General features: G+C 41.7%; 2 protein-coding genes across 4 annotated transcripts in view; one reads left to right on the plus strand and one right to left on the minus strand.

Annotated features, from left to right (window-relative positions):
• Positions 1–9,038, plus strand: part of LAMB1 (laminin subunit beta 1) — a 44,018-nt gene extending 34,980 nt beyond the window's left edge. For all 3 annotated transcript variants that reach the window (XM_040596739.1, XM_040596740.1, XM_040596741.1), the window contains 8 exons: positions 1,183–1,424; positions 3,485–3,688; positions 4,065–4,209; positions 4,979–5,186; positions 5,386–5,527; positions 6,332–6,508; positions 7,762–7,921; positions 8,725–9,038. In XM_040596739.1, coding sequence (XP_040452673.1) covers positions 1,183–1,424; positions 3,485–3,688; positions 4,065–4,209; positions 4,979–5,186; positions 5,386–5,527; positions 6,332–6,508; positions 7,762–7,921; positions 8,725–8,861 — 1,415 coding nt within the window. In that variant the 3' untranslated portion in view covers positions 8,862–9,038. The remainder of the gene's footprint in view (positions 1–1,182; positions 1,425–3,484; positions 3,689–4,064; positions 4,210–4,978; positions 5,187–5,385; positions 5,528–6,331; positions 6,509–7,761; positions 7,922–8,724) is intronic.
• Positions 9,039–11,089: 2,051 nt separating this feature from the next.
• DLD (dihydrolipoamide dehydrogenase) lies at positions 11,090–26,450 on the minus strand. The gene is made up of 14 exons (XM_040596742.1): positions 26,328–26,450; positions 25,265–25,340; positions 24,393–24,472; positions 21,297–21,365; positions 18,707–18,776; positions 18,278–18,378; positions 17,798–17,941; positions 17,543–17,644; positions 16,171–16,361; positions 14,752–14,922; positions 14,172–14,361; positions 13,641–13,778; positions 12,188–12,277; positions 11,090–12,062 (listed from the first exon to the last, which is right to left on the minus strand). The coding sequence occupies exons 1-14, from the start codon at positions 26,364–26,366 to the stop codon at positions 11,997–11,999; spliced, it is 1,527 nt and encodes a 508-aa protein (XP_040452676.1). The 5' UTR covers positions 26,367–26,450; the 3' UTR covers positions 11,090–11,996.
• Positions 26,451–27,795: the final 1,345 nt, after the last annotated feature.

Below are 27,795 nucleotides of genomic sequence, written 5' to 3' on the forward strand. Positions count from 1 at the left end.
AGATTTAATTAGTGCATGGTTTTAAATGGCAGATTACTCTTCTGACTTGTAATAAAACACAGTTCCTCGGAGGGCGCCTTCTTTCTGTGCATTAACAGAACTGCTGAGGCAGCAGGAATGTTGCTTTGCCCCCTCACTTTCCCTCCCTCTGCACATTGCAAAGCCAGGTCAAGTTCTTGGGGCACAGAGTTGTCTTAAAGTCTCTTGTTTAGATGAGACACAACAGCAGAAAGTGCAGCAGATTCCAAGCTACACCTGGAGATCTCCTTTGCTCTCCCCAGTCTGTTAAACTGTTGTTTCTGGTTGAAAAAACTACCTGGGTCTTTGTGACTAAGAGGACACCATAAGGGCCCAGTTCTTCTGAGCTACCCAAGCTTTGCATGCCCCTCGGCACGCTGAAATGTGCCAAGAAACAAAATTTTCTGGAGAAACAGGAATGTCACAGAATTCTTGAGAAATTTTGACAACCGACTTCATTCCAGCTTGAGACAAAAGATTTGATTTTATTTTACATTTCCTGAGAAGTTTAAAGCCTGAGTTTCCAGTAAAAGTGTGATTTCACAGAGCAAGGCAAGTAGGATGTAGAACAGAGGAGTCCCCAGCTGGTGGCAATTCTGCAGAGATCTGCCCTAAGGTGCAGTGTGGCCACCCCCGCGGGGTCCCTCACACTCGCTCAAGGCCTCTCCAGGAGATGTCCCAAACTAACAGTTCCATAAATCAGCATTTCTCATCAAGCGGTTGTTTCTTGGGAAAGCTCTGACCAGTTTCCAAGCAGTGACTCCATAAGCCAGACATCCCAGGGCAAACCCTAAGAACTAACGGGATAAGTGGATCCTTAGATAATGGACTGTTGCCCTGTAAACCTAAAAGGCCAGATCTCCTTTTGTCCTCGGGGCAAGCGGAATTCAGTCGTTGGGGTCAGAGAAAGGCTTAATTTCAAAATTCAGCAAACTTGACCCACTGTCAACCATGCAAAAAAACCCCAAACCCCAACTTTCCCCCCCCCCACAGGGCAAATTCTGTCATCCTTGCAATGGTGCTGAATACAGCTGCAGAGGCTAGCGTTTCATTTAACTTGATACTCATATCACTAACCTCGATGTGTCATCTGCCAACCTCCGTAACGTAAATAACTTTGGGTTACTCAATAGATTCTTGAGCAGCTCCATCTGATTTCTGCAGGAGCCTTGGATAGTATCACCAAGTATTTCCAGATGTCCTTGGAGGCAGAGGAGAGGGTCAATGCCTCCACTGTTCACCCTGATAGCGCCGTGGAGCTGTCGGCGCAGACCCGGCGGGAAGTGGAAGACTTAATCAATGAGAAGGAGGCCCAGTTCAAGGCTAAGCAGGAGGAGCAGTCACGCCTCCTGGATGAACTTGCAGGCAAGCTGCAGAGCCTGGATCTCTCCGAAGCAGCTGAGAAGGTACGCGGCTGAGAATCGTTGGTGGTATAAAACCTGTCGCAAAAATAAAGTTGGGTTTGTGACAAAGCACTGGGTGGGGAGGAACTGTTGAGGGCTCAACAGTGTGAGGAGATACGCAGTTTGTTCGTGAAAAATCCATGTTTCTTGGATGACAGGGGGTATTCATCGGTGGGCTCCGAGACCTGTTGGCTTTCAAGCCCCAGCCCTGCATGTTGGTCTCCCTCCTACCCCTCCCAGCCCCAACAGAGCACTCATTTTTAAACGGCCCCTGCTCTAACACAACACCCTTTGCTGTGGGCAGAGCTCCCACACGCGGGGAAGTGTAGTGAGTCTGCTGGACGGAGCGCCATCCTGCTAAGGCTGTCCTCAGGTCACGTGCTTGCTTTGTCCAGCTGCGCCTCTTCCTTTGTGCGGCTCTGTAGGGCACATGCTACGCCTGGGCAGCGCCCGGCCAGGCAGCGCTGCTGCCCGCACCAGCGGGCCGCCCTCCTTGGCATCACGCTGCTGTCCTCGTGCTTGAGACAAAGCCGAACTTACACGGAGCTGGAGTCAAAAGGGCATTTTCTCTGTTGAAGCTGCCTGTTCATCTGTAAATATGATCAAGGGTGGCTTTTTCTTGGGAGAGGCTGGGTGTTCCCTTAGTTTCACTTTGAAGTCGGCCAGCTGCATTCAGAACAAGCCCGCATGAAGGCAGCATGAAGGCTGCTGCAGGGGACTGCTCATTAACTCCCCTGGGCAGGCCAGGCCTGTGTCAGAGGATTGTCCCCTGTCCTTTACAACTGACTGTCATCCCTCCCTACTCCCCCAGCCCTCCTTTTTTCTCTGGAGGGAAGAGAGAGACATCTTTTTGTTTAGCTTCCCTTCCCCAACATTCCTGCCTAACTGTTCTTGAGGACTGAAAATCTTGGCTAGATGTTTATCAAGGCCATAAACACCCAGTTGCTTGGAGGTGGAATCATGGGACACCAAAAAAAAAACAACCACCAACCCAATGTTTCTGCTTTCCAGCTGCTGCTGGGTTGCATGCCAAACAGGTAAGAGGGACTCATTTACACTTCACAGGAGGCAGCTGCAGCTAACTTGGCACAGCCCCTAGGTTTTCCCGGCTGCAAAGTATGTCAGTGAGCGACTATCATCTGGCAAAAGGGTAGGGGGAGGAAGGGAAAAGAATCTCACAAGAATGGGGAATTTCCCAGTTTTCCTTCTGGCTAAAACAACTGTGTCGTTTCATTGCCAAACAGTTGCCCAAGTAGTGGACAATTCTCAACACAGTGTTGCTGATTGCAATAGTTTTGCTTTTTTTTTTTCTTCTAAAAATGTCAACCCTGAAACAAGTTCAGGGTTGTTTCTGTGGAAACACATATGTGTTCCCACATGTGTTTTCTATGGAACACATCCTTGATAACAATTCAAAAATTGGAAAGTGTTCTGAAAAGATGGAATCAGAGCAAACATTTGGTGGAAGGGAACGGGACAGCTTTTTAAAGGAGATAAAAAAAAATTTCCTGTTCAACTTGGAGCATTTCAGCTTCTATTTCATTTCCAGGGCATTAGAGTAAAGGAAAAGACACTACTCTGCACCAAACACTTTCTTCTTTATAAAATAGCTTCTTGGGATGGCCAGTTTTGTCTCCAACAGTAGAGAAGACTGGCTGCAAACAAAAGGCATACAGACGGTAGCAGCTTCCAGCTTGAAACTAAAGCTTAAAGGCAGTTCCCAGTGAAAGAAGAAAGTCGATGAAGGCACAGCAAGGCTTCCCTCAACTTCTAGCTCCTTCAGCAGCGGGGAGCTGCCTATTTGTAGCCAAGTTAAACACAGGAAGGTGCAGGGGACAGAGAAGAAAGACTGAAGTCATGCTGGTACAGACCTGCTGCAGAACCCACCTCCAGCTTGCAGCTCTACTTCAGCTTCCTTCCCTTGGGGTGCTTGGGATGCTACTGCGAGGGGCAGGAACGTCGCGTTTCTGTTGTGGTCGAGCAGCGTCCTACTCCACCCCCCTCGCAGCTCAGCAATGGAAATAAAGCTGTGACCGTTCCCTTTGTCTGATGTGTCTCTGCAGACATGTGGCACTCCCACGGGAGCCTCTTGTGCCGAGTCAGAGTGTGGTGGTTTGAACTGCCGAACAGACGAAGGGAAGAAGAAGTGTGGAGGACCTGGCTGCGATGGGCTGGTGACCGTAGCTCACAATGCCTGGCAGAAAGCCATGGATTTTGACAGAGACATCCTCAGCGCCTTAGCAGAAGTTGAGCAGCTCTCCAGAATGGTAATATGCCAAATCAATTGCTAGATATTGAAAAAATCTTTGAGTTGTAACACAAGTTTAGACGCTAATTGACAAAGTATGTGCCTGGCTTACTTCAAAATACTTCTTTTCAATTGCGTAACTTCATCATGCTTGTAAAGATCCTCAGAAAGGGAGCTTGCTAAAGTGAACCTTCATGGATAACTAAACATTAACCCGAATTGTTTGAACTAGCATTGGTGGTGTGGATCACAGCCAGCTTTTAGAAGTGTTCTGTGAGTTTTACGAGGAAAAGCATTTCTCATTACCATTCTGACTCCCACCGATTTTTTGTTTTAAAACAGGCCTTGAAGCATAGGCGAATATGCAGTCAGGCTCTCCATTTTCCTCTCTTTAGGTCTCTGAGGCGAAACAGAGAGCTGATGAAGCAAAACACAATGCACAAGCAGTTTTGCTCAAAACCAATGCTACAAAAGAACAAGTGGACAGAAGCAACGAAGATCTGAGAAATCTTATTAAACAGATTAGAGACTTCCTAATGCGTAAAAACCTTATATTTAAATATTTTAACTCTGGGTTTGTGAAAAACTATCTGTATCTCTGAATCATCGTCTAAAGGGTAAATGCAATAGCTGTGTTGTCCATCCCCCCTGCCCTTTTCAGCCAGACTTAGTGCGTATGACGAAATCTGGAAACAAGAGAAAATGAAGACAATAGGAAAGTGAGAGCAAACTGTGCCATGTTCTTGTGTTCAACAGCTGAGGCTGTTGTACTGCTGTAGTTGCCAAGCATGTTCGTAAGTTCTGGCTGGAAAGACAAAGTACTGTTAAAGCGGAGGAAAGTCAGGAAGTGGGTTTATCTCTTAGTAAGAAAGCAGGCACAGGTTAAACGAGGGCCTAGTTCACTAGCAAGCGGCAGCACGGCAAACCCATTCCTTCCCTGTTTGCACAAGGCTGAGTATACTGTTAGCACAAACACATTTATGTGCAGCTGTTGGCTTAGTTTCCTGCAGACTCGCATCCCCATCCCCCACCCCCCCTCCCCAGCATGGTGTAGCTAATCACCAAGATCTTCATATGGCTTCCAAGAGAGCTGTGCGGGCAGGGCCTACGTGCCTGCTGGGCCTCTCCTGACAGGCGAGTTTCACCCTAAGGATGCAGTTTTAACACTTCGATTTTCTGTAAGTCTGGGGGAGGGAGTTTTCCCATTATTTTATTTCTTAAAGGAGAAGCTGGACAAGAATTTGAGTACTGAGACTTGACAGAGGGAGGCTTTTATTCACATCTTTTGTCATTTGTGTCCATCTACTAGAAGACAGTGCTGACCTGGACAGCATCGAGGCAGTGGCTAATGAAGTGCTGAACATGGAGATGCCAAGCACTCCCCAGCAGCTGCAAGCCCTGACAGAAGATATTCGTGCACGTGTAGAAAGCCTTTCTGATGTCGAGGTCATTCTGCAGCAGAGCGCTGGAGATATTGCCAGAGCAGAAATGCTGCTGGAGGAAGCTAAAAAAGCAAGGTATGCGACCCTACTCACCAGGAGCCTGAACAACACTTTCATTTCGTTGTATCAGAACATGCAGTTTTACTTTCCCTGATGTAGATTCTCATTCCTTCACTCGGGGGCAAAAATGGCCCTTTGCAGTGTACAACTAGTTCTTTTTCCAATTCCAAAGTAAAAACGTTTTAAATAGCATTAACATAGTTTTGGTCCACAGCAAAGGTGCAGCAGATGTTAAAGTCACTGCAGACATGGTGAAAGCAGCACTGGAAGAAGCTGAAAAAGCTCAAAATGCAGCTGAAAAAGCCATCAAACAAGCTGATGAAGACATTAAAGGAACTCAAGACCTGCTGACCTCAGTGAGTTCTTCCTAACTCTTTCTTAAGATACAGCAACAACACCAGTCTGATAACTTAGGTACTGACATAAGCCTGTCTAGGGAAGGCTCTTGGGTACTGCAAATCAAAGACTGCACTTAATATGAATCTAAACCATTCCTGCCTTCACATCAACTTTTGTGTTAATGTGATAATGCTGGGGGACCATTTGCTCTTAAAAATCCCCAAGCTTTTCTCACCCCATATCCTGTACCACTGAAGTTAAATGAGCAGGACTGTGGCTCTCTACTACAGTAGGTGTGCCAGGATCCCTGGAAAGTCACACATGTCAACCACACTGGTAGCATATTAGTGTAGCCATGCTATCAGTGTCCTCTACTGCTGCAGCGTGAGACTAAAATAAAGAAATGCTGAATGAAAGTGCTAATTGCTGTAGTCTTGTCAGATAATCTATTTTCAGACTCTATCTCAAAGCCCTTGTGGGACCATAGTGCTGTCTATACCCGTGAGGCTTGGGCAGCTTAGAGAGAAGCAGCTTCGCAAGTCCATGATTACATGATGGAGTCACGTGCCTGAAGTTTTGCCTGTGGATTAGGCAACTCTTGCATGTGTAATACAATCAAGTACTTTTTAACCGTGTTCCTTAATGCTTCTGCAGCTCTATATGGACCCTGACAGCAACTGGCCAGTTGTAGCAAAACTAAATCACTGTTTTTTACATGAGATCTGCTACTGTAATTAGCTGATCAGGGCTTATTCTGAAAGTTTAGTATTATTACATTCTGTGTCTTTTGAAAGTGTAATTCTCATACTTCTTTCTGTTAGATTGAATCTGAAAATGCAGCATCTGAAGAAACACTGAAGAATGCTAGCTCGCGTTTGGTTGAGTTAGGGATGAGTGTTGAAGACCTTACGAAAAAGGCTGCTACAAATTCAAAGAATGTGGACAATATAGAAGAAAAAATTATTACTGCAAAACAAAATGCTGAAGAAGTTAAAAAGGTGAGAAGCTCAGGAAAACGGTAAGAGAAAGCCAACAAAGGGTTTGCCTAAAGGAACATCGGTGATATTTGTCATCCATTTCATTTATTGGTCAAGTACTGAGAACAATAACAAAAACAGCATTTAATGCATTTACCAAAGACAGCTGCTTTTCACTTACTTTGCTACCAGGTACAGAGAGGAAGAAGTATTGGCAAGTTTTCAGGTTCTAAAATAGCTGCAGGAAACCTGTCATGCTGTCACACTGTCAGCCTTTCCTAGTAAAGCTAAGGGACAGAAATGAATCTATCTGTCACAGGAGTACTGGTAGTTGTTTTTCCCCATTGTCATTTATGGTTCCATGACAATGACAGGTTCAAGACAAACAACCTGGAATTTGGCATATATAGAATCAAGTGACAAAAACTCTTAGCTCAACATAAAACCGAAGTAATTTCTAAATAGCAGAGACCCCAAACTTGCTCTGTGACCATATGTTGTTGCTCCCACTGTCTGCTACACACCTTCGTAATGGCAAAAGAATGCTCATTAACAAAACAATTGACAGATCTACCAAAGGAAGTTTCATTGCTCCTGTCTGTTGTCTATAGTTAGCCCACCAGTCTCCAGAGAGGCATTCTCTGCCGGGAGAGATGTATTAACCATCAAATCAGTTAGTTCTGAACACTTACGTAGTATTGCAGGTGGCTGTCAAGTAAACACAAGAGACTTGCAGTACTGCTGCAGCTTGTTAACTTACTTATTGGTTGAATTCATTTGGGTCATATGACTTCATCATAACCTCACAGGGAGAAGCACAGCTGAGAAACCACCCCTTGTGACTTCTCCAGCACCTTCACCTACACAGACTAGGCAGCTGTTCTCATTACGGGAAGGGTAACAGGGGTATTCCTCCCCAGCTGTGAGCACTGCCAGTTCCTTACCACGTGCAGCTTTCCAGCTGTACTAGGAGCTATGGCACAGTAGTTACACAATTGGGTAACTGAATCCCAGAAATCCTTGCCAAGTGTCAGCATTAAAGCCATGAAACAGCCACAGATCTGACAAAGGGGAACTGATGCGTCTTCACCCTAACTCTTAAAGTCTTTTAATATTAAAAGTAGGAAATACCCTAACACTGTTTCTGCTTTTTGTTAACTGAGCTAAGGTAGACTCTCTTTACACCCGGATTACTAAGGGCAGAGGGAGGAAATGCAAACCCCGGTGTTGTCTTTTGAGTGAGCTCCATCTTGTGCTTGGGTCTGGAAAAACAGGTCCTCAATACCGAGCTGAGTGACAAGTACAAAACCGTGGAAGACCTCATTGCAAAGAAGACAGAGGAGTCGGCTGATGCTAGGAGGAGAGCTGGCATGTTGCAGGATGAAGCTAAAGCCCTGTTGACTCAAGCAAACAACAAACTCCAGCTCCTCAAAGGTAATTCTTCGTTACTGAGGTCTGATGGGCTTTCCTTATTCTTACTGGTCTTTCCAATCAAAGATTTCTATAAAAAAACCTGAAACTTACAAGTGAGATGCAGACTTCTGGTATGGCACCTATCACTGCTCCAGGAACTGCCCCAGGGAGAGAACATAACTATTAGGCTTAGGAACAGGGAAAGAACATAACTATTATGCTGAGGAGGAGGACTCACTCGAGCAAGACCACCATCTTCAAACAATACTCCACCCCCCCACCGCCCGGAAAGCTATTAAAACAAAAGGTAATTAGGATATGTCAGTTCCAGTTTACAGAGTAATTTAACCTTCACTATTGACAAAGTTGATTGAAACAGGAGGGGGCAATCTGCCCACAGCTTCCAGGAAGGGAGCTAGGTTTTCCTTCTGGTTTTGCCAGGCCAGGAACTCATTGTTCCCCTTAGCTGCTCCCACACAGTTACAGTGACTCACTGAATAGTCTTAACCGTAACAAGCCAAAACATTTCACTGTTCCGTAAAAGCCACCATAAAGCAGAGAATGACAGTTATTTTCAACGTGAATCAAAGTATACTTCTGGATTTGCATTCATGGAAAATTACTTCCTTGTTGCTTTACGTCCCAGTGTTAAGGAATCAAAAAGGTGCCATTCCAGCCTTTGCTTTTTTTTTTTCCTAATCAGATTGTCTTCTGCTAAATAAATTTTAATAGTAGTTTATCCATGATTATTATAATGGATTATTTACATTTAACTGCATTAAAACACCCCTAATAAATTGATTTTCCCCTTCCTTTGCCAACAGACTTGGAAAATACATATGAAAACAATCAAAAAGTTCTGGAAGACAAAGCTAAGCAGTTGGTAGAGCTGGAAGAGACAGTTCGCTCCCTCTTGCAGACAATCAGCCAGAAGGTTGCTGTTTATAGCACTTGCTTATAAATGGGAGCAGGAAATGCCTGTGTTCAGGATGGATTTTACAAGTATTATACTAGTTCTTTTTTGCATTATGCTAAGACCTGATAAAATGATCAGGTTTTATATTGACTTTAAAGTCACAGAACCAAAGACGAGTAACTTTTTGATGTTGGAAATAAACAGTACTTTTGTATCACTGTATGTACCTAGTATGACTCATGAAGTTCCTTCCTATTTTCAGCAGCTGAAATAGCACATCAATTAATCCTTTAGCAAGTCTTGGTTTTAAACTGGTTAGAGATCTAATAAAGTCTTGGCTCCAAGTACATTACCTCTAAATAAGGGCTCCCATTACTATGAACTAAAGCGTTGGCACTCCAAACAAAATTACAAGTGAATGAAGTAACATCCTTGTGTGGTTAGCTAGCATTTACGCCACAGTACTCAAAAAAAAGGATTATTTACCCTCTGCATGATGGCCATTTAGGCTTGACACTAGTTTCATGTCACCGATTATGAAACACTTGATATGTGAAGTGGAAACAGAGGTCAGCACTGAAGGAGCAGATGTGGTTTACATTTCAAGCACTAAATTTATGTGATAAACCAAGCTTGGAGGATCAAGGCTTTCTGGAAAAGGAACTGTAAAAATTGACAGGGCACTTGATGTGAATCAGTTAAGGAGCCGTACACAGGCAGCTTTCTAAGAACAGCTTGGACTTCACAAAACACAAGTAAGATATTTTTCACAGTGCAAGAGTAGCATCCAGTTCACCATACTAAAGCTCAGTGTTACAGGTAGAACAGTGCACCTTCAGACGATTGTACAGTACTACACAAATTGATTTACAACATTCATCAGCTAAGTGACACGAATTAGCATCCAAAACTGCAACACGCACTTACATCCTGACTGCTAACCCTGACCCGAGGAATGTATCTACATATATACTTTGATCAGCACTTTACCTAACTTTCACTAACGTGACTGAAAGTCGGTCAGGACAACTATGGCAGAATACATCACCACCTAAGCAAACGGACAAGCAGCCTGTTTAAATAATTAACTAAGCTCCATAGGTTAGAAATGCTACAGGAAAAAAATCCATCACAGGAACCATTACCATACCACCATCATACAGTGTTTCACTGCCAGGGTAGCAGCTGTTAAAAAGTTTGCAAACTTCAGAACATTCAGACTTAACTGCCATCAGCTCATGGACAGGGGCTCAGTAGCTCATCCTACTTTTAACTAGAACAGGAATGACAGTGAGAGAAGCAACAATACAATAATAATTTTGAGGCCTTGGAATTTTATTTTCAAGTGTCAGGGAAACTATAATCTCCAGTATAATTTTAGTGGTATTCTTGATTAAAGTTTGCATGACTTTCCGAACTTTATTTAGCAAATTTGTAACCGGTGAACTTCAAGGCTGAACTGCATTAAGCCTGCCATAAGTACTGAGGGAGGTGGACAGTGTGGATACAAAGAGCAGACCTTCTAGGAAGAACTTGCAAAGTACAAGATAGACACTTCATAGCATTTACCTGCAGTGGGTAGAAGTGATTCTGAAATGTTGATATCTATTGGAAAAGTTTTTCTTCCCTCACTATTGTCTTACCTTTGCTTTCCCCTCGGCAACTTCCTGCTAAACACCTGAAAGCAGATTCGCATTAATTCATTTAACCCGGCATATCCATGAATCAGATTATCTCATATCCTGGTGGTAAGCTTAATGAGTTGTCATCGTTTAACCCCATCTACATTTACAACAGGAGTTAAAAAAACCAAACCAAAAGTATCACTGACATTTGTTGATTAACTGGTATCAACAAAATGGTAATGTTTACATATGTATTTCCATCGCTCAGTATGGATAATGGATCAATACTTGAATAACAAGCTCTAAAGAGAAGTACAAGGATATACCCAAGTAGCTTTTGCGTCACTTTCTGAATGCACATTTGTCATTCCACTGGCATAATGAAAAAGGGCACACACAATACCAGCAGATATTAAGGTTTTCAAGGCAGAAGAGTCTAACAAAAAAAAAAAAAAAAACACAGAAAAAGGTACTCTGCAAAACAAAACTTAAAATGAGCTACTGGAGTTGGGCACATTCCATATACATGTTAGGGATCTTCCAAAGAGATGCCATTTGTATGTGAGTTTCTTCATGTATTCAACAACCTAGACAGTAAAAGGAGTAGAGTAACGGCCAATCAGCAAAAAACCAACCAAGAAGACCCTCCAGCATGTTAAATATTTATTAAGCTCTCTTGCTACAGAAGAGACAGAAAGAGAGCACAAAATAGGAAACAAGAAGAAAGTGTGGAGAGCTGACACTGCAGCCCTTATGTGTGGAAGGTGCAGAATAACCCTCATATCAGCACTTACTTAACAGCAAATGCTGCTTCACTACCCAGTTTTAGCATTTCCAAGTTTAAGAGAGTTGGACATGGAAGCTTCAAAACCAAAAAAAGATTAAGTAGCAGTAAGACTAATTTCTCTTCAGTCTTTCATTTCTCCATCAGCACTTGATTTTTCCCTTGATGAGTTTTCAATATGAAAACATGACATGTGGAGAATCACACACACAGAGTAGTTTTCTCTTTAAAAAGTCAATATAGTTTTAATCAATCTACACGAGCCCCTCTTCTCCCAACATCCTAACACTACTAGGTCAAAACAGTTATGGGACTTGTATGTAAGAAGTATGTTAAATACTGAAGTTAATTCTTCCAGAAGGAAACGTTTTTGTGCGGAAGTGACAGTGGCATCAGAAGTGTCAGCATTCGACTGGTGCAGTCTATCACTACTTCAAATATGAAAACACCAGGTATGCTGGACACTCATTCAGCATTTTGACCAGCACACCATGCAGCAGCAAAATGTTTGGTTTTGAAAGAGAGAAGAGTTCTGTCAGGCTGTTTTTCTGCAATATTCATCATGTAAATAAACATGTAATTTTAAGTATTTGGTTTAGAGAAACTGGATAATTCCACTTGTTCCAGACTCTACTTCCTAAAATATTTGATGTTTAAAATGAAGAGATTCACTTAATTCCACCCTAAAATCCTCAAACTCAGCCTTCCATAAGGGCCCACAGTCCATTTTCAGAGATGTACTATACATGTAGAAAGACCTGCTCCTTCATTTTAGAAGTTGATAGCTTTGCCAAAAGATGCTGCTAGGTTTGCTTCCCTGAAGGCTTCTGACACTGTCTGTAGAGAGTAAACACAAAAAGGTACAGGTTATTAATAGTTACAGGTTATTAATAGTTACATGTAATGACAGCAGGTCTGTGTAACCCTGGTGTTCAACAGTCCATTTCAAAAAACAAACTTACTGGATGGGCATGGCAAACCCTGGCTACATCTTCACATGATGCTCCATATTCCATAGCAAGGGCAGCTTCATTAACCATTTCACCAGCACCCTGTAATTTTAATGGTATTTTTAATTGGCACAAATCTTTATGCAGTTGTTCTTCTGCTAAAGAAGAAAAGTTGTATTGTAACTAGCACTTCAGCTGTGTTCTAATATAAGTCATAAATACTCGATCTGTTCTGTGACCGTGCTCAAGCCTAGCACAAATCTAAGCATAATTCTTAATGAGAGTGTTTGTTCTCTCAGTAATGAGAATTGTGCAAAATTTTTCCACTACAAGATAGTGGTCAGATAATACATTCTCAAAGCTACAGCGTCTATTATCACTGCTGAGACCTCCCCAAAACTTTCCTCCTGGGAACTTAAATACACAAAAATACAACAAACAAAAATGAGGGTGCAGATGTAGTAACATGCTTTTGTTCATCTAGTTATCTATTTACTCAGGGAACATTTCTTTGAGGAGTTATAACTAGTGAAATCTCCCGTTAACATTTTTAGCATTCAGATCCACAATCACGTAAGATTTCCCCCCTTTTTCCCAATGAAGAAAATTAGTCTGCCTCACACCGATAAACCCAAGTTGTGCTTCCTTTAAGGCACGCTGATTTTTAAATGACTTGCATTGTAAAAGAAAATAACTAGCACAGTGTCTTATGTACTCCTATCAGCAATTACGGTAATTGGATTCAGAAACAGTATATCCATCCATAGGAATACAATTTCCTTTCCAGGAAAACAGAGCAGTTCTAGTGTTTCTGTTAAAGAAAGCTATGCACAAAGATGTATGGAAATGTTCCTGCATGCATCTTTAGGGGAAAAAAAAAATAACATTTAAAGCTAAGAAAAAGAGATTAGGGTGTAACTTTGGAATGTGTGGGACAACAAAAAGTTATACTTTCCCAAATAGAATTTTCTGATTTCTCATTTTTACAAAGGATTTTTAATCTAAATTACTGACCCCAGATTTGGTGACTGCAGCATAAGGTTACCAGCTTTGCTGAAGTCTGAAGTTCAGGGGGAGGGGGGAACCACCAATGAAAAAGCAACAGTCTGTTCAGCTCCCTCAACTTCCAGAACTTGAGCCAACAGTTCTGCTGTTCTCTTGAGTATTCCACAGTAGTAAAAAAAAAAAATAAATAAAATTATCCAACCAAAACACTACTGGTCAGAGAAACCAATTAACCATAGCAATTCTAGGGGAAAAAAAAATAATGCTGGGTCAACACTGAAGTAACAGAAAAGTGAGGAAGACTACAGGGCTGCAGAAAAGAACAGTAAATAAAAATAACTATGGTAGACTCAAATATTCCTTCTTTTTACAAGCACCAGTTTTAACTTGACAACTACTTTGCAACTGTGCAACACGAAATAAAAAAGACCAAGACAGCAGCACAATTTACAATACTTACTGCGCCTAAAATGTGAGCACCCAACATCCTGTCTGTCGATTTTTGACTAAGTATCTTCACCATACCATCTGTGTCAGCATTTGTCTTCGCTCTGCTGTTCGCAGCAAATGGAAATTTCCCAACTTTGTATTCTACACCCTACAAAACCGATACAGGTTGTTGAGTTAATGACCAACAAGAACAATGCAACCATACAGACAAGTACGAGAACAGAAGCAATACGAAAATAAGAGGCACATAAGACACACAAAGCAATGCATGTATCAACCACCAAAAGAGCTATAAGGGGTTATTAAAAAGATTAATTAGCAAATGAACAGTATTAACTTCACAGAATAGAAGTCATTAAAGAGAACTGTGATCCTTGGGAGAGTGAAGTGCAGGAGAAATCATTCAATCAGACATCCTAAGCAATAAATTCAGATGCAGAAATTCTCCTGGAAAAAGTAGCTAGATAAACTACTAGACAATGAAACCACACCCAAGGTGGGAAAACAAGGCAGTTTTGTCCAAGAAGAAAACAAACAGTACCTCTTCTTTCAGCTGTTCTTCTGATTTGCCAACCCAGGCCACTTCAGGGTGAGTGTATATCACAGAGGGTACGCAGTTATAGTCAATGTGAACTGCTCCCCCAGCCATCCCTTCTACACAAAGAATGCCTTCATCCTCGGCTTTGTGGGCCAACATAGGTCCAGCAACTACATCACCAATAGCATAGATGCTATCAGACCAATGAAACAGAATGAGACACTGTTTAAAAACATCCTAGCACACCTAGGCTACCTTATATAATAGTCAGTTTGAAACATATTACTGAAAACTAATCAAAACAGATTAAAATACCAAATTTCAAAAGAAATATGAAGTCTAAAAGAGCAGTTTCCACAGAATGACCACACTTCAAGAAGTACTAGTGACTTTTAAATTACAAAACTTAAAAGGTTGGCTAAAAATCTTTAGTTCCCGAAATAAACAGAAATCTCGAGTTTTCCTTTCAGAAAAGAAAGTTATATTCTGCAATTAAAAGCAGAAAAAGTGCTTTAGTTGGCTAAACTCTTAAAAATAAGACTTCACTTTAAAAAAAAAGTAAAAAATATTTAGTCTTACTTACTTTGGAATTTTGGTTTGGAATCTGTTATTGACTGGAATTCTCCCCCTCTTATCAAGTTCAATTCCAATGTCCTCAAGACCTAGATTTTTTGTAAAAGGACGTCTACCAATGCAAACCAGGAGCACATCACAAGTTATTACTTCTGCCTTGCCACCAGCTGCAGCTTCAACACTACAAAAAAATGAGTAGCAAAAATGCTCAGCTGTAAACTTTCTGCATTGTATTTCTCTGATTAGTAACTGGTATGATCCAGACGGTGACCTACTGGCTGGATCTGTCATCCAAAACACCTGCATTCAGCCTGCCCCACACTTCTTCCTTGCAAGAGGTGAGGAGTGGCGAAGGGAGGAAAGGACAGTAACTTTTTACTACTAGATGGAGAAACTCAGGGTATATACCCACTAGCACGTAGCATGACCTGATAGGATAAAATCTGTACAGCAAACTAATTGATGCTGAGTACTCAACATCCAAACTATATATATTCTGGAGTGGGGCAGGGCCATGCGTTCTGAGCAAGCTTTCTTCTGGCCAAACAGCTGTTAGGAGCTGCCCTGCATCAGGTGCATCCCTCAACTGTGTCTGTGTTTAATTGCACACCCAGAACAACAAGTTCATGTGCTCTGAGAGCACGAGGACCAAAGCATGGTAAGCAAGGGTAAGTAGGAAGTGTGTTTCAACAAAAATAAAACTCTAAATGTAGAAACAGACCAAATACAAATCACCGTATTAAGATTTCAGTGAAAAAACATTTAAACTTACTTTTGTTAAGTAACATTAAGCATTTTCTTAAAACTCAAACTACAGTTTCTGCACAGAGAATACGTTAACAAGAGAAAGAACAGAAGTAGTGTATATGTATAGGTTTTCACAAAGCAAACTTGGTTTATATGTTTCCACATTAGCTGTTCATCTGGAAGTCTTCAAAGGGCTTGAGCATGGCCATTAAAAGACACTCTGGGGTAGCTTCATTTACCTCTACGCAAAAGCAGTAAAATCTCTGCCATGCTTATTTTGAGACAAGAGGAGGTATGGACAAAATGACCCCCAGGAAGCAGCCAAGAATTAATGGCTTAAAAATGACTGTATGAACAATCATGATATTTATGTTAATTATACCAGAAGCAAAGATCTTCCATGAAAAGAATTAAGAGTTCTGGTTTTATTTACTGATCTCACTGTAACACCAGTTTTATACTAGCATGCTTTCAACTCAAGTCAATGGAACCCTCCTGTATAAGCAAAGCCAAATTTATGAGCTCTGTAAGTTACTAACGTTACATTTCACTAAAGAATTAAGTTTCATCCTAAATCCATTTTCTCCTGTTTAAAACATAGTAACAGATTGTATTTTTTAATAGGTTTGATGGGATTAGGAGGAAGAATATATATTCCTTTAGCTTTATGTTGAACACTTACGCTACATCAATTGTTCCATCTGGTTTCTTGGTAGCACCGGTAACTTTGGTGTTCAGTTTAAACTTAAGTCCCTGTTTCTGAAGAATACGCTGGAAGTTTTTAGAGATCTCCATGTCAATTCCCATTCCACCAACATGCCCCATGAACTCAACAGCTGTCACATCTGCACCAAGGCGCTGCCAAACCGAACCCTGCAGTCACAACAAAATACGTAAATATAGTTTTTGAAAAGCAAACTTCAGATTTCTTTAATATTTACCAGAGACTGTAAACTTTGCAAAAGCAGGACAACACAACAGCGAACTGGTCAGTTTTTACAAATGCTACAGTGCAGAACACGACAAGTCCAACTTTCCCTAGCCTTTGCCCAAAAATAGATTGATCACTGCTTGCTTACATACCCAAAACTTCAATGATTGAATTCATGGAATTAAGCTTTTAAATACATACCTAATTTATACTCAATTATTTTGTTAGCTATGTTTTAGGTTGTAAGTATAGAAAAGTTCAAAATCAAAGAACCCGAATGTAGCACAGAAAACCCAAAGGAAATTGCTTGTGGTGTTCTAATACCACTACAAGTTAAATCAAAACAAAACTACAGTAAGGAAACCTTATGCAATAAAATGGAACCACTGCTGCCTCTGTATGTATTTATAACCACAACCACTATCATCAGTTTCACCAACAAAACCCATACAGATCCTACTTACTTGCAGTTACCCACATTATCTAATCTATCATAATACTATCACAGTATTTGACTTTACATACTCTTTCCCTGCTTAATGGTGAGCAGGCTAAGCAACTGCTATGCAGATGTGCAAATTTTCACACAGTTGCAAAACCAGCAAATACATTTTTTAACCACGCAGGTATGAGGCAAAAGGACTCAGACTCAGATGAACTACAAAGTCTCCACTCCTTTGGTTGTTAGACAGAATGTGTACAATCATACCACAAAAATTTCTTGGGATTAACTGCTACATACAAGATTGTGTCCTGGTTTAAAATCAACTTCCCTTAACAAAAGTTCTCTCACCTATACATAGAGCAGGTACAAACCTCAGAGAAAGTTAATCCCCACACGCCGCCCCCCCAAAAAAAACCACCCCAAACCAAACCAAAAACATACTGGATGTGAGACCCTGTATGTTTCCCTCTCATTTCTCTGCTTAGGTAACCAGCTGCAGGAGTATTGATCCTACAAACGCTTACCTCAGCTTTCTGGGTAGGGAAGGGAGCTACCAGGCTGTCTGCATAGTTATATTACAACTTGCTCAAAACATCTGTTAAATCACAGCAACATCATCAAATGCAACACTCATTTCCTCTATAAATGGAAGACCAAGTGGCTTAAATATCCTCTCACCAGTTCTACACCAATGACTCCTGCACCAATGACAACCATCTTTTCAGGAACTTTTTTCAGCGACAGCGCACCAGTGGATGACACAATATTATCTTCATCAATCTAATGACAAAGAAATCCACAAAGGGAGACTTACAATCTCTTTTATGCACTATATATAAACACACAGAAGGTGAAATGCAGTATTATATCCACATGTTTTAACGTCTTAATAACACGTTGAGAAAAAGTACCATTAAGACTTCAAATACGTACAGTAATTCCTGGGAAGGGAGCAACTTCTGAGCCTGTGGCTATGAGTATGTTCTTTGTATTGACAACTTGCGTGCTGCCATCATCTTTGGTTGCAGTGACTTGGTTTTTCCCTGTTATTTTTCCAAACCCAGATACATGTACAACCTTTAGTAATCAGAACACAATGAATTCAGATTAAAATTACTTTATATAAATTATGCTGCATTTAATCTCACTAAGCTTTACAGAAGCTGCTAACATGTATATTTTCATCACCATCTGGTACAAATCACAGAATAATTGTATACCATTCTTTTAAGTAGATTAAGAATGAAGGAACTGTTCATTTAAAAATTGCCTAGAAGAGACGCATTCAAATTCTGCCCTTGCTGAGTCAGTCACTTGAATTAATTTATGTGGCAAGAACACAAACATGGAAAAAGCAAGAAATTCAAATCAGAAAAAATCATGGATATACCTCAGTATACAATCCAAACTAACCTTGTTTTGTTTAAATAAATGAGCAATTCCACCTGTTAAGGCCTTCACTGCACCACTCTTCTGTTCCATCATCTTCTCTAGATTCAAACGGATTCCTGTAACTAAGGTTAAAAAAGAAATTCTGTCAAGCACTGCAGTGCTTTTATTTAAAACCTAAACACAACTAACAGCTCTGACACAGTAAGATGTGTTGAACGGCCCTACTAAATACTAAAGGTTACATTCAACAACTGCTATATTAAAGAGCAGCATTACACTTTTCAGATATAACTTATCTATCCCTAATTCAGGATTTAAGGAGCAGACACACGGCCCTAACACTCCAACTGACAGATAAAGAATATTAATTAAGATTTGAATTACTAAGTTTACTTGTTGGTGGGAACCATTTATGTTAACAGGCACTGACCAGCTGCTCTTCACACTCACTTTCGATTCCTCTGTTAGCAAAATCTTTCCCGTGGGCCAAGTGATATAGATGCGAGTTGTTCAGCAAAGCCTAAAATACACACAGAAAAGTGACTTGTGACATACATTCATGATTATTCTGAGGGAAAAAACCCCACCTGATGTTATTTGCAAAACATTCTCAATATTAAAAAAGTCTAACATCTACATATTTTAAAAGGTGTATTTCAAACACAGAATTTTTACACAGTAGCTCTTACTGAAGTGTTTTATAAAGTTAAATATTTAACAGAAAAATAGAAAACATTAAATCCCCACCTATCCTTTTTGCTCATGTCACCACAGAAATTGGAAATGACTCCATGGGGATTTTAAAAAAGAATAGGAACAGACTTTAAGTAGAGAAATAAAGATAGAATCACAGAGTATCTCAAGCTGGAAGGGACCTGTAAGGATCATCAAGCCCAGCTCTCTGCATCTCTGCAAGACTAAATTTTACCTTGCAGATAAAGACCTAGTACATCTTACCACATAGATTCTGACTGACTCACAGGAGAATTTCCTTGTTACCTCAGACAAGAGATTACTTGTTAACAGAAAAACTGGATGAGGAAAATCTATACTGAAATCCCTGTTAAGATTTTAGCCTGTGTAGACATAATGTGAGTTAAAATTTTGTAGTTGAGTTGTTGTGCGGCTGCATAGCTAGTTGAATTGAAACTAGATGGCTTAGAGCTACCTCAGGTCACTGACATTCAGAATTCAAAGATAAAATTACAATAGTTTTCATAAGGATGTCTATGAATCAGCAGCTTGAAATACAAAACCTCTAAACCTGTATTTTGATTAGAAATAGCAATATAATTAGGGAGGGACCTTAGTAAGAAAAATTATGTCTTTTACTATAGCTATCCCAGACATGAATTTATCAGTATCTTTACAAGAAAGACAACAGTGGAGGTCTGTGCAGACTGAAGTCTAAAGCAGGCACAATAAATGATTCAAAAGTACATTTTGAAATACTTGCCTTATATACACATTTGAGTAAAACTAATACTATCAGAATAAGATAATTCCATTTTTATAAGTCTTATCAACTCCCTCTCTTTAAAATTCATTTGCTCATTTCACATAACTGTCACAATTCCAAATCTGTAACAACCAACATTAATTACACAGCCACCACTTCAGACTTCAGCAATTAAAAGGAAAAAAATTCCATGCCCAACGTATTATTTTGAGTGGCTTTTTGGAAAGGAATATTTGAATAATTTGTTATTCTTCAGTGTATGCAGCCTACGTATCCGCTTCTTCAGAAGTTTATTGCCATTCAGAAGATTATAGATAGCGTCCAAGTTTAGCCATGGGTTCAGAAGCATTTTCATAAGAACTTCACAGGATTAAAAAAAAAAAAAAAAAAAAGACTCAAGACAGTAAATAGATGCCAGCAGAGTTCCCAACTTTCAAAGAAACACTGTGTTGGCTGACACCTCATTTTTGAGTCTTGCCTCTATATATATTAAGATATTCTGAACTTCATTAGAACTATTACTAAAATGTTTAGGAAAATTAATATATCATTTGAAAACCTTTGTATTTAGACTGTATTTTTTCCTACCATGCTACAGGAACCTCTCTCAGCAAACAGATTAGAAACAGCAATACAGTGAAGAGGGATCTTGGTAAGAATCTTCTGTCTGTTACTATAGCCATTACAAACCTGGCACTGCCAGTGTCTTCCTTCACCTGCTGGGTGCTACATGAGGCAGATCTCTCTCATCTAGCAATAGCACTGTTCTTACAAGGTCCTCGTTCTGAAATGACTTAAACCTGGATCGACAACATCAAATACTAGGTTCTGAATTTCTTCTTAGCTCTCCCTTCTTTCAGAGTACATGCCTTGTACTCTCCCCACCTGCACTACTCCACACAAGCACCTCCAAGTCATCCTATGCAGCTGGTGAGAATACTAATTTAGCTTAGACAAATATTTAAAGAGCTAATCAGCTAGGCTCTTTCTACAGTCAATGGAGACACACAGCTCTCTTCAGAGCATGCTGCATCCAACCAAAACCAGAGTTTGTGATTTTTCAGGGGTGCCTTTCTCCCTCTAATTTAGATTTACTTTCCCTACCGCTAGTGACACAGTTCAGCATTCCTTTGACGTAAGGACATCATCTTGTCCAAAACTACATGCTTATTTTGAACAAACGTATATGAGGCGATCAACAGCAGAAGAGGTACAGCCACCTAAAATAGTCAAGGTAGACTGTAAGAGATACGGCCACCTGAAACAGGAGTCATTACTGGTTACAACACAAATTCAACAACTCAAAGTGGTAAGATACATCTGTATGCTCCTCTCGTTTTCATCCTCTGCCTCTCATCTAAGAAAGCCCACAAAACAGTTTGCAAATGAAACCTTTCTACTGTGCAAATAAAATTCTAACTCTGTGTTACTTGTATTTATTTGTACCTTCAGCTCATTTGGATTACAATTTCAATTTTTGAAGTATGTCAATCTTGAGAAACTCCTTCTTAATGTTCTCCCAAGTGAGGCATATAACATCTGTTGTTTTTAATGGAGTTATGACAAACTGTGTACACTTACCTTGGATGGAATACATCCAACATTCAAACAGGTTCCACCTAATGTTTCATTTTTTTCTACACAGACAGTCTGAGGAAAAAGAAGGGGGGGGGGGTGGAGAATTTTTTAGCAATACTATGCATTAATGTGTCTCCATTTCATTCCTACATTTATTCTGTGGCTCAGATTTGCCCTCAAACACAAAATGGCCCTCTGCCACAAAATCCTCTACCAGAAGAGCACCACGTTCCCCACTGCACCATTCATACTTTCATAAAAGTTTAAGTTACTGTTGTTCTACTTCAAAAATCCACCAAGCTGCCTCAATTAAATACAACACTCAGTTCTGTGAAAGATGTTTCCCTTACAATTAAAAAAACAACCCCCTGCAAAAAGCAAAAAATGTAAATCATGCAAGATTGCTAAAACCAAGTAATCACAAGTGAACAACAGATAAACGAACCACCACAGGTTACAACTGCACAAAGTACTTTTTTCTTCAAATAAAACCAAACAGAACAAAACACCCAAACCACAAACATTCCCTCTCTAAACATGTTATCCTGTGAGACACATGGCTATAAAGTTGTGCCAATACCTATAAAGAAAGAAAAAATAAAAATCAAGTAAAGCAAACCCAAGCAAAGATAAGGTCAATACCAACACAGATAGAAAATATTTCATCTCATTAACTTGCCAACAAAGTATGCAAAGGAAAAAAGCAACGGACAAAACTTCAAGTAAATTTGATCACTTTAGGAGGAAAAAAGTATTGTAAACTTTTTTTAATAGAAGCAAAATAATTGGTATTTCCTTCTTTGCAAGGTACGCACATGTTCAAAATAATAGTTCCTTGGTTTATACTCCAAGAGCTCCAATCTGCTGATAAGTGACTACCCAGGTGAAAACCTTTCATAGTTCCTTTAAATTGTTGCTTTTATGCTGAAGTAGAGGTGCTGGTAACATGAAGAGCAGAACTCACCATATCAAATGACAGAAACACACTGAGACATGCTGATCCCCTATCTATCTTTTCTCCTGTTTTAAGCACATGAATGCATGAAAAATGATCCAAGGGCGTTAAAAGCTGCGCTATGGATCAATCAGCACCAGACTGCTCCTACCTTTACCTGATAAGGAGGTTCTGCCTCGTCCACTTTACATCAACTTCACCAACAAGGCCAAGCAAAGCTTTTGAAAAGCCAATGCCCAGAGAACATTGTTGGCAATAACATGGGACGCCGCGATGGTGATACAAGGACTTAACACTTGTGCTAGCAGATGTAGCACTAAAATTGAAGGTTAATGTTCAGTAATACAGCAGAGCCCACTCGGATTCTTCCATCAATGGTGTAACTATAGAATCCAACTTTTTGCCAGTCTTACAAAAACATCTCCTTACATTCCTCAAGGGCAGAATAAACGTGCTTCATGTTTATCCAGTGCTACAGGTGATGGATGCAAGCACGTCCATGTATTTTGCCCACTCCTGATTAGCTGTGAAGCAGTATAACAAAATTATTTCTTACTATGATTTAAAACAGAATTTCCCAGGCCCAGAGCACTTTTTAACCTCCTTGTATACAGTATCCTATTGTCAACCACAGGTAGGAAGGACCTGGGGAAAACATTGTTTCAAGAAAAGCAGGGATACAGCCACAAAAAATAGCTTTAGAATAAACAAACATGAACGTATGAGGCAGAAGGCCTCAGTCTCAAATAAAACCTGTAGCACTGAGCACATTTTCTCTCAGGTATAAAGCTCAGTAACAACGTACATCTAAAAGCAAGATTATTTATTAAGACAAAAAAATAATTCACAAGCATGGATAAAGACAACTCAAATTATCTGTACTAGGCCACAAGAAGACGTAAAACTTCTTAATCTGATCTCAAGGATTTGTGTTTTGGTACAGTTACACGTTAGAAGGCGGAAAGATACCCAAAGAGACATCCCCAGTTGGGGGAGTAGTGACTAATGATGGACAACACTCAGAACTACAGAAAAGTTTAGGCTGAAAGGACCTCCTCTGGAGGCCATCTCGTCAACCTCCCGCTCCAAACACTGTCAACATCAAAGATGTATCAGGTGGCTCAGGGCTTTGTACAGTCAAGTTCTGGAAATACCCAAGGGTGAAGATTACACACTATCTGAGCACCCATTTCAGCGCTTCACTGGAACTCCATTCATCAACAGGAGCTCCTGTCCTTACCAGGTGGTCTAATCGACTCACTTTTGCCATGAAGTCCAGCTCTCATAATTCAGAAGCACTGGAACATACCAGCCAGCAGGACCATGCTCAAGACTGCTAGCACCTCCTTCTCAGATTTTGAAAAAATTAACAAATGAATAATGCAGTACCAATAAAGTAAGTTGGTCTCATATTAAGAAGTGAAGGTAAAAAAATATCCTGAAGTCACAATCCATATTTTCGTAAGTTCAGAGAAAATCTGAAACGCATTATGCACCTATAACTCTCCCAACACTGTTAAGCAACACATCATTAGTACACACCAAATAAAAGTAATGTCTTTCAAGTAGCATTCAAAGACAATGGACCAATGGACAGAACAACATAAACAAATGTAAATTAGATACTATAGTATTTCTACAGACATATTTTCACCTCTATAATTCTCACATGGCAATGGAATTCCTCTACCCACATTCAAAAAGCACATCAGTTGAATATTGGGTTTCTCCTCTTTTTGAGTTCCCTCAGTCTGTTCTTCACGACAATTTTTCAGTGGCCTTTTTGTCACTGTAACTTTCCCTGCCCTCCCCCCTGCTTCCCTTTGCTGGGAGAAAAAGTCCTTCCTAGCATTCTTTTCCTGCCTTCGCTTCCACAAGAGCGTAAGCCCACCTCAATTATTACTTCCAATCTAAAGCAAGCTGTCCTGAGCAGCTTTGCCAGTAGTACAGCTATAGACAGTAAGGCCTTCACATATCCATTCCAATTTCTGTATAATCTGGGTAAGCAAGGTAAAGAAAGATTACCAACATGTCAACAGCATCTGGTGGCCCAAGATGTGACAGAATTTCAGTTTTTCAGTATCACACTAACACCCTTCAAGTTCATCTGGATGAATATTCTGCTGAATGAGATCTCATTTTACCTTAAATCCAAGCTGAGCTGCTTTGATAGCAGCAACATACCCTCCAGGACCAGAGCCAATAACTGTGACATCGGCATCAACTGAAACAGAGAACATTTGAGTTATTGTTTCAGCAATTAAAATTTTTGTGCAGGAATACCAGTTTATGATTTCTGAAATAATTCAGGTTTGATTTTTTTTTTTTTTAAAGAAAAGCAGAATAGCTACTAAAAATGATGCAACTTAATAAACTAAGTTTAGATAAGTAAATTACACTTTACATCTAAAAGTAACTTTCTGGACAAAGGGAAAGGTTGTACGGAGGTATTCACTCTGCAACAAAAACAGCCAGTCTTAAATTTTACAGGGAAAATAATGCAAAATGAAATGAGGAAACTGAATTCTGTCTGTCCCATCCCTCTTACTATAAATCCTTTAAGAACTTAACCCAACATGTTTGGATAGTTTATTATAACATTTTTCCGATACAGTTTCTATTGATGTCCAGTGCAGAAGAGAAATGCTTACAGTTTACAAAGGAGAAAATATGGCTGAAGTAGATATCTATGCAACCTCTATTGATTATGAATGCAGCAGGAACCTATGAACTTTGTACCCAATTCATATCTCATAACCACAGCCTCCTTTGGAATATTAATTACCATCACTGTTCTTAGTTCAACTTCCATTTATAGCTTTAGTTTGCTGTCAATTAAGGCAAGTAAGACACTATTTTTCATTTAAATCTCCATGCTGACACGGATTCCACTGTCACCAGGAAGACCGATTTCTAAGTTTGAAGCACTGCTTTGGTTCTTGTGGGTTTTAGGCATGTGTGGGGGTGTGCACATGTTGGGTTTTTTTGTCCAAAGAAACTCTTCACAATTAATTACCTTGATCAGCATACGACCTTTGTGACACCGCACAAACTCCCTGAAGGCCATGATGAATTCTATCAAAACAGCTTCTCTAAAGAGAGTGGGGAAAAAACACTTGGTTTTAAAAGTCAAAGTCTACCCTTGAAGAAAAATAAGCATTCGGCAACACACACAGACGGACACAGCTGCAGTCACCAGCTAACCACAGCAGGAACAACATGACGAGCAGGCACAGAGGGCCTGGAGCAGGAGCTGGAAGTGGCTCTGCCGTCTCCGAGGATCACGCCAGTTCTCAGGTCAGCCTCGCCTAAGGCTGCGCCTCACTACGAAAACTTCCAGCCCTTCATACGGGGCTCTCAAACTACTTAATGACATAAATCAACACCTACAGGAGCCTGTTAAGTCCTGTTGTTCCACAACCACCCTCCAGGCACCTCCTGTGAGCTGTTTCCGGAGGCTGCGACGTTGTAACTGTGCCGGGAGAGCACAGCACGGCTGCTACCAGGGTCTCGGGGGCCGCTCACCCCGTACCCGGAGCAGAGGACGCTCCCGAACGTACTTCCGAGGCCGCAGCGCCGCGCACCAGGCGGGAGGCGCCCGCCGCCGGCGGCTGCCACCGCCACGAAGGCTCCCGGCCGAAGGCTCCCGCCCCCGCCGGCCGCAGCCTCCCGCGGGCCCGGCCCCGCAGCCCCGCTCTCGGGAAGGCCAGCGCCCGGGGACGAGACCCCGCGCCCGCCCCTCCCGGGGCCAGGCGACACGGCGGGCACCTCGCCCCCTCAGGCGAGCAGAGGCCGCGCCGTGCGAGGAGCGACGCCCCGTCCCGCCGCAGGAGGGAAAGCGGAGAAGCGGACAAGCGCGGCCCAGCCGCCGCGCCCGCCCCAGGGCGCCTGCTCCGGCTCCGGCCCCGCCCGCCCTCACGCCGCTCCGGCGAGGGGCGGGGGGCGCGAAGAGAGGCCAGGCCCCAGGCCCCGGCTCCCGAGCGCAGCGCAGCGCAGCGCAGCGCGGCGCGGCTCCCCCCGCCCGCCCGCCCGCCCGCCCGCCGGCCCCGCGGCAGCGCCGTGCCCCGCCGGCGCCGTACCCGAGCGAGCGCGCAGGAAACGCGCCCCCAGCGCTGCATGTCCGCCACCGCCGGCCCGCGCCCCTCAGCCGCCGCTCCAAGGACTCCGCGGACTGGCGCAGGCGCGGTGGGCGGGGCAGCGGCGGGGGCAGCGGCGGGGGCGGGCAGGGGGCGGGGCTATGCAGATGAGCCTCTTAATGCGGCAGGGCGCTGCGGCGGGCAGCCAGGTCAAGTGGAGCGGCTCGCGGACTCCCGCCTGAAGAATCAAAATAAAATTTGGGAACAAACGGAGGAAGTACAAGCATTTCGTATTACACAAAGAAGCCCCATTCGTCTAAATGGCAGTGGAACGCACATAAATTCAAATTTTAAATATCCGAAAATATAAAATATTTCAGTTTGGAAAGGATGTCAAGTGTCTCGGTATAATTGCTTTCAACTTATTTAATGAGGGGGAAAAGCAGCACCAGAATTTTGAGACATATTTATAATTGACGCCGTTTAGTTTAATGCTATTTATATTCTTCCAGATTATTTGTTATCTAGGAAAAAAAGGGGTGCATGCCTCCTGGCCTGCTGTTCTTTGCACTTCAGCCCATCAGATATTTGAAAACCCAAATCCTTCGTTGCCTGGGGGGGGGGGGACAGCAGTGGCCGAGGCCGTGTTCCTTCTATACTGGGTTAGAACATGTGCAATGTTCTGTTCAATTGATGCTATAAATATCTCAGTGTAGCTTTAGGTAAGTAATGTGCGATGTAGTTCATAATATTGATCACCCGTCTTGCCTGAAAGTGAAAGTATTTGCTGTGAAAAAGGTTTCTCGAGTTTTCCAGACTTAATAATTTCTTGCTTGAAACCAAGATCTCCGTCGGGTGGCAGTGTTCGGTTATTTTTCATACAGGGAGGCACATCACTGAGCCCAAATTTTGGAAATCCCCTAGAAGGGAGGCATAATGCTCATCAATGACAGTCTTTCTGATTAGAGCAGACATAATGATCTAGAAGAACCACCTGGAAGAAGAGCAATTCACCCATTAATAAACTACAGTCAGATCTGTTGAAAGTGTGTTAGTTAACGAAGGTGCCAGCACCTGGGTTCAAAATGAAAGGCTATACGCAGTGGGCAGAAATCCTCTTCTGCTTTTGCACGTAAGGGTTTCTCTGATTGCACTCCAACAACACTGGAGACTGGATGTGCCTGATATTTTTACACTTAAATCTCTAACTTAGGCTGGCTTATGAGAAAGCATCCCAGAGTCCCCAGTACTTGCAGAGAAAATATCAAGGCCCCACTATTTCCTCCCATCCTCACTAATGAGCCGACCAAAGAGAATAAAAGGCAAACATCTTGCATCTGCAGCTGACTGGAAATACTCAGCCAACATGTTTTCAATTCTCCACCGCCTGTCCCCTGGCCTCCCAGCCCTGGTGCGCAGCAGGGTATCGGAGCCCTCCCCTCTCTACAGGCACTGTATGAGTATTTGTAGG

Source organism: Falco naumanni, chromosome 5 (assembly GCF_017639655.2).
Source record: "Falco naumanni isolate bFalNau1 chromosome 5, bFalNau1.pat, whole genome shotgun sequence".
Lineage (NCBI taxonomy): Eukaryota > Metazoa > Chordata > Aves > Falconiformes > Falconidae > Falco > Falco naumanni.

Bases quoted from the DNA above. Each gene is read 5' to 3' on its own strand.
- DLD (XM_040596742.1), bottom strand. From the start codon at position 26,366: ATGCAGCGCTGGGGGCGCGTTTCCTGCGCGCTCGCTCGG. The intron at 18,777-21,296 runs GTAAGTGTACAC...TGTGTATTTTAG, and splicing joins TTGGATGTATTCCATCCAAG to GCTTTGCTGAACAACTCGCA. The intron at 14,923-16,170 runs GTAAGTGTTCAA...ATTTTTTTGTAG, and splicing joins GATGGAACAATTGATGTAGC to TGTTGAAGCTGCAGCTGGTG.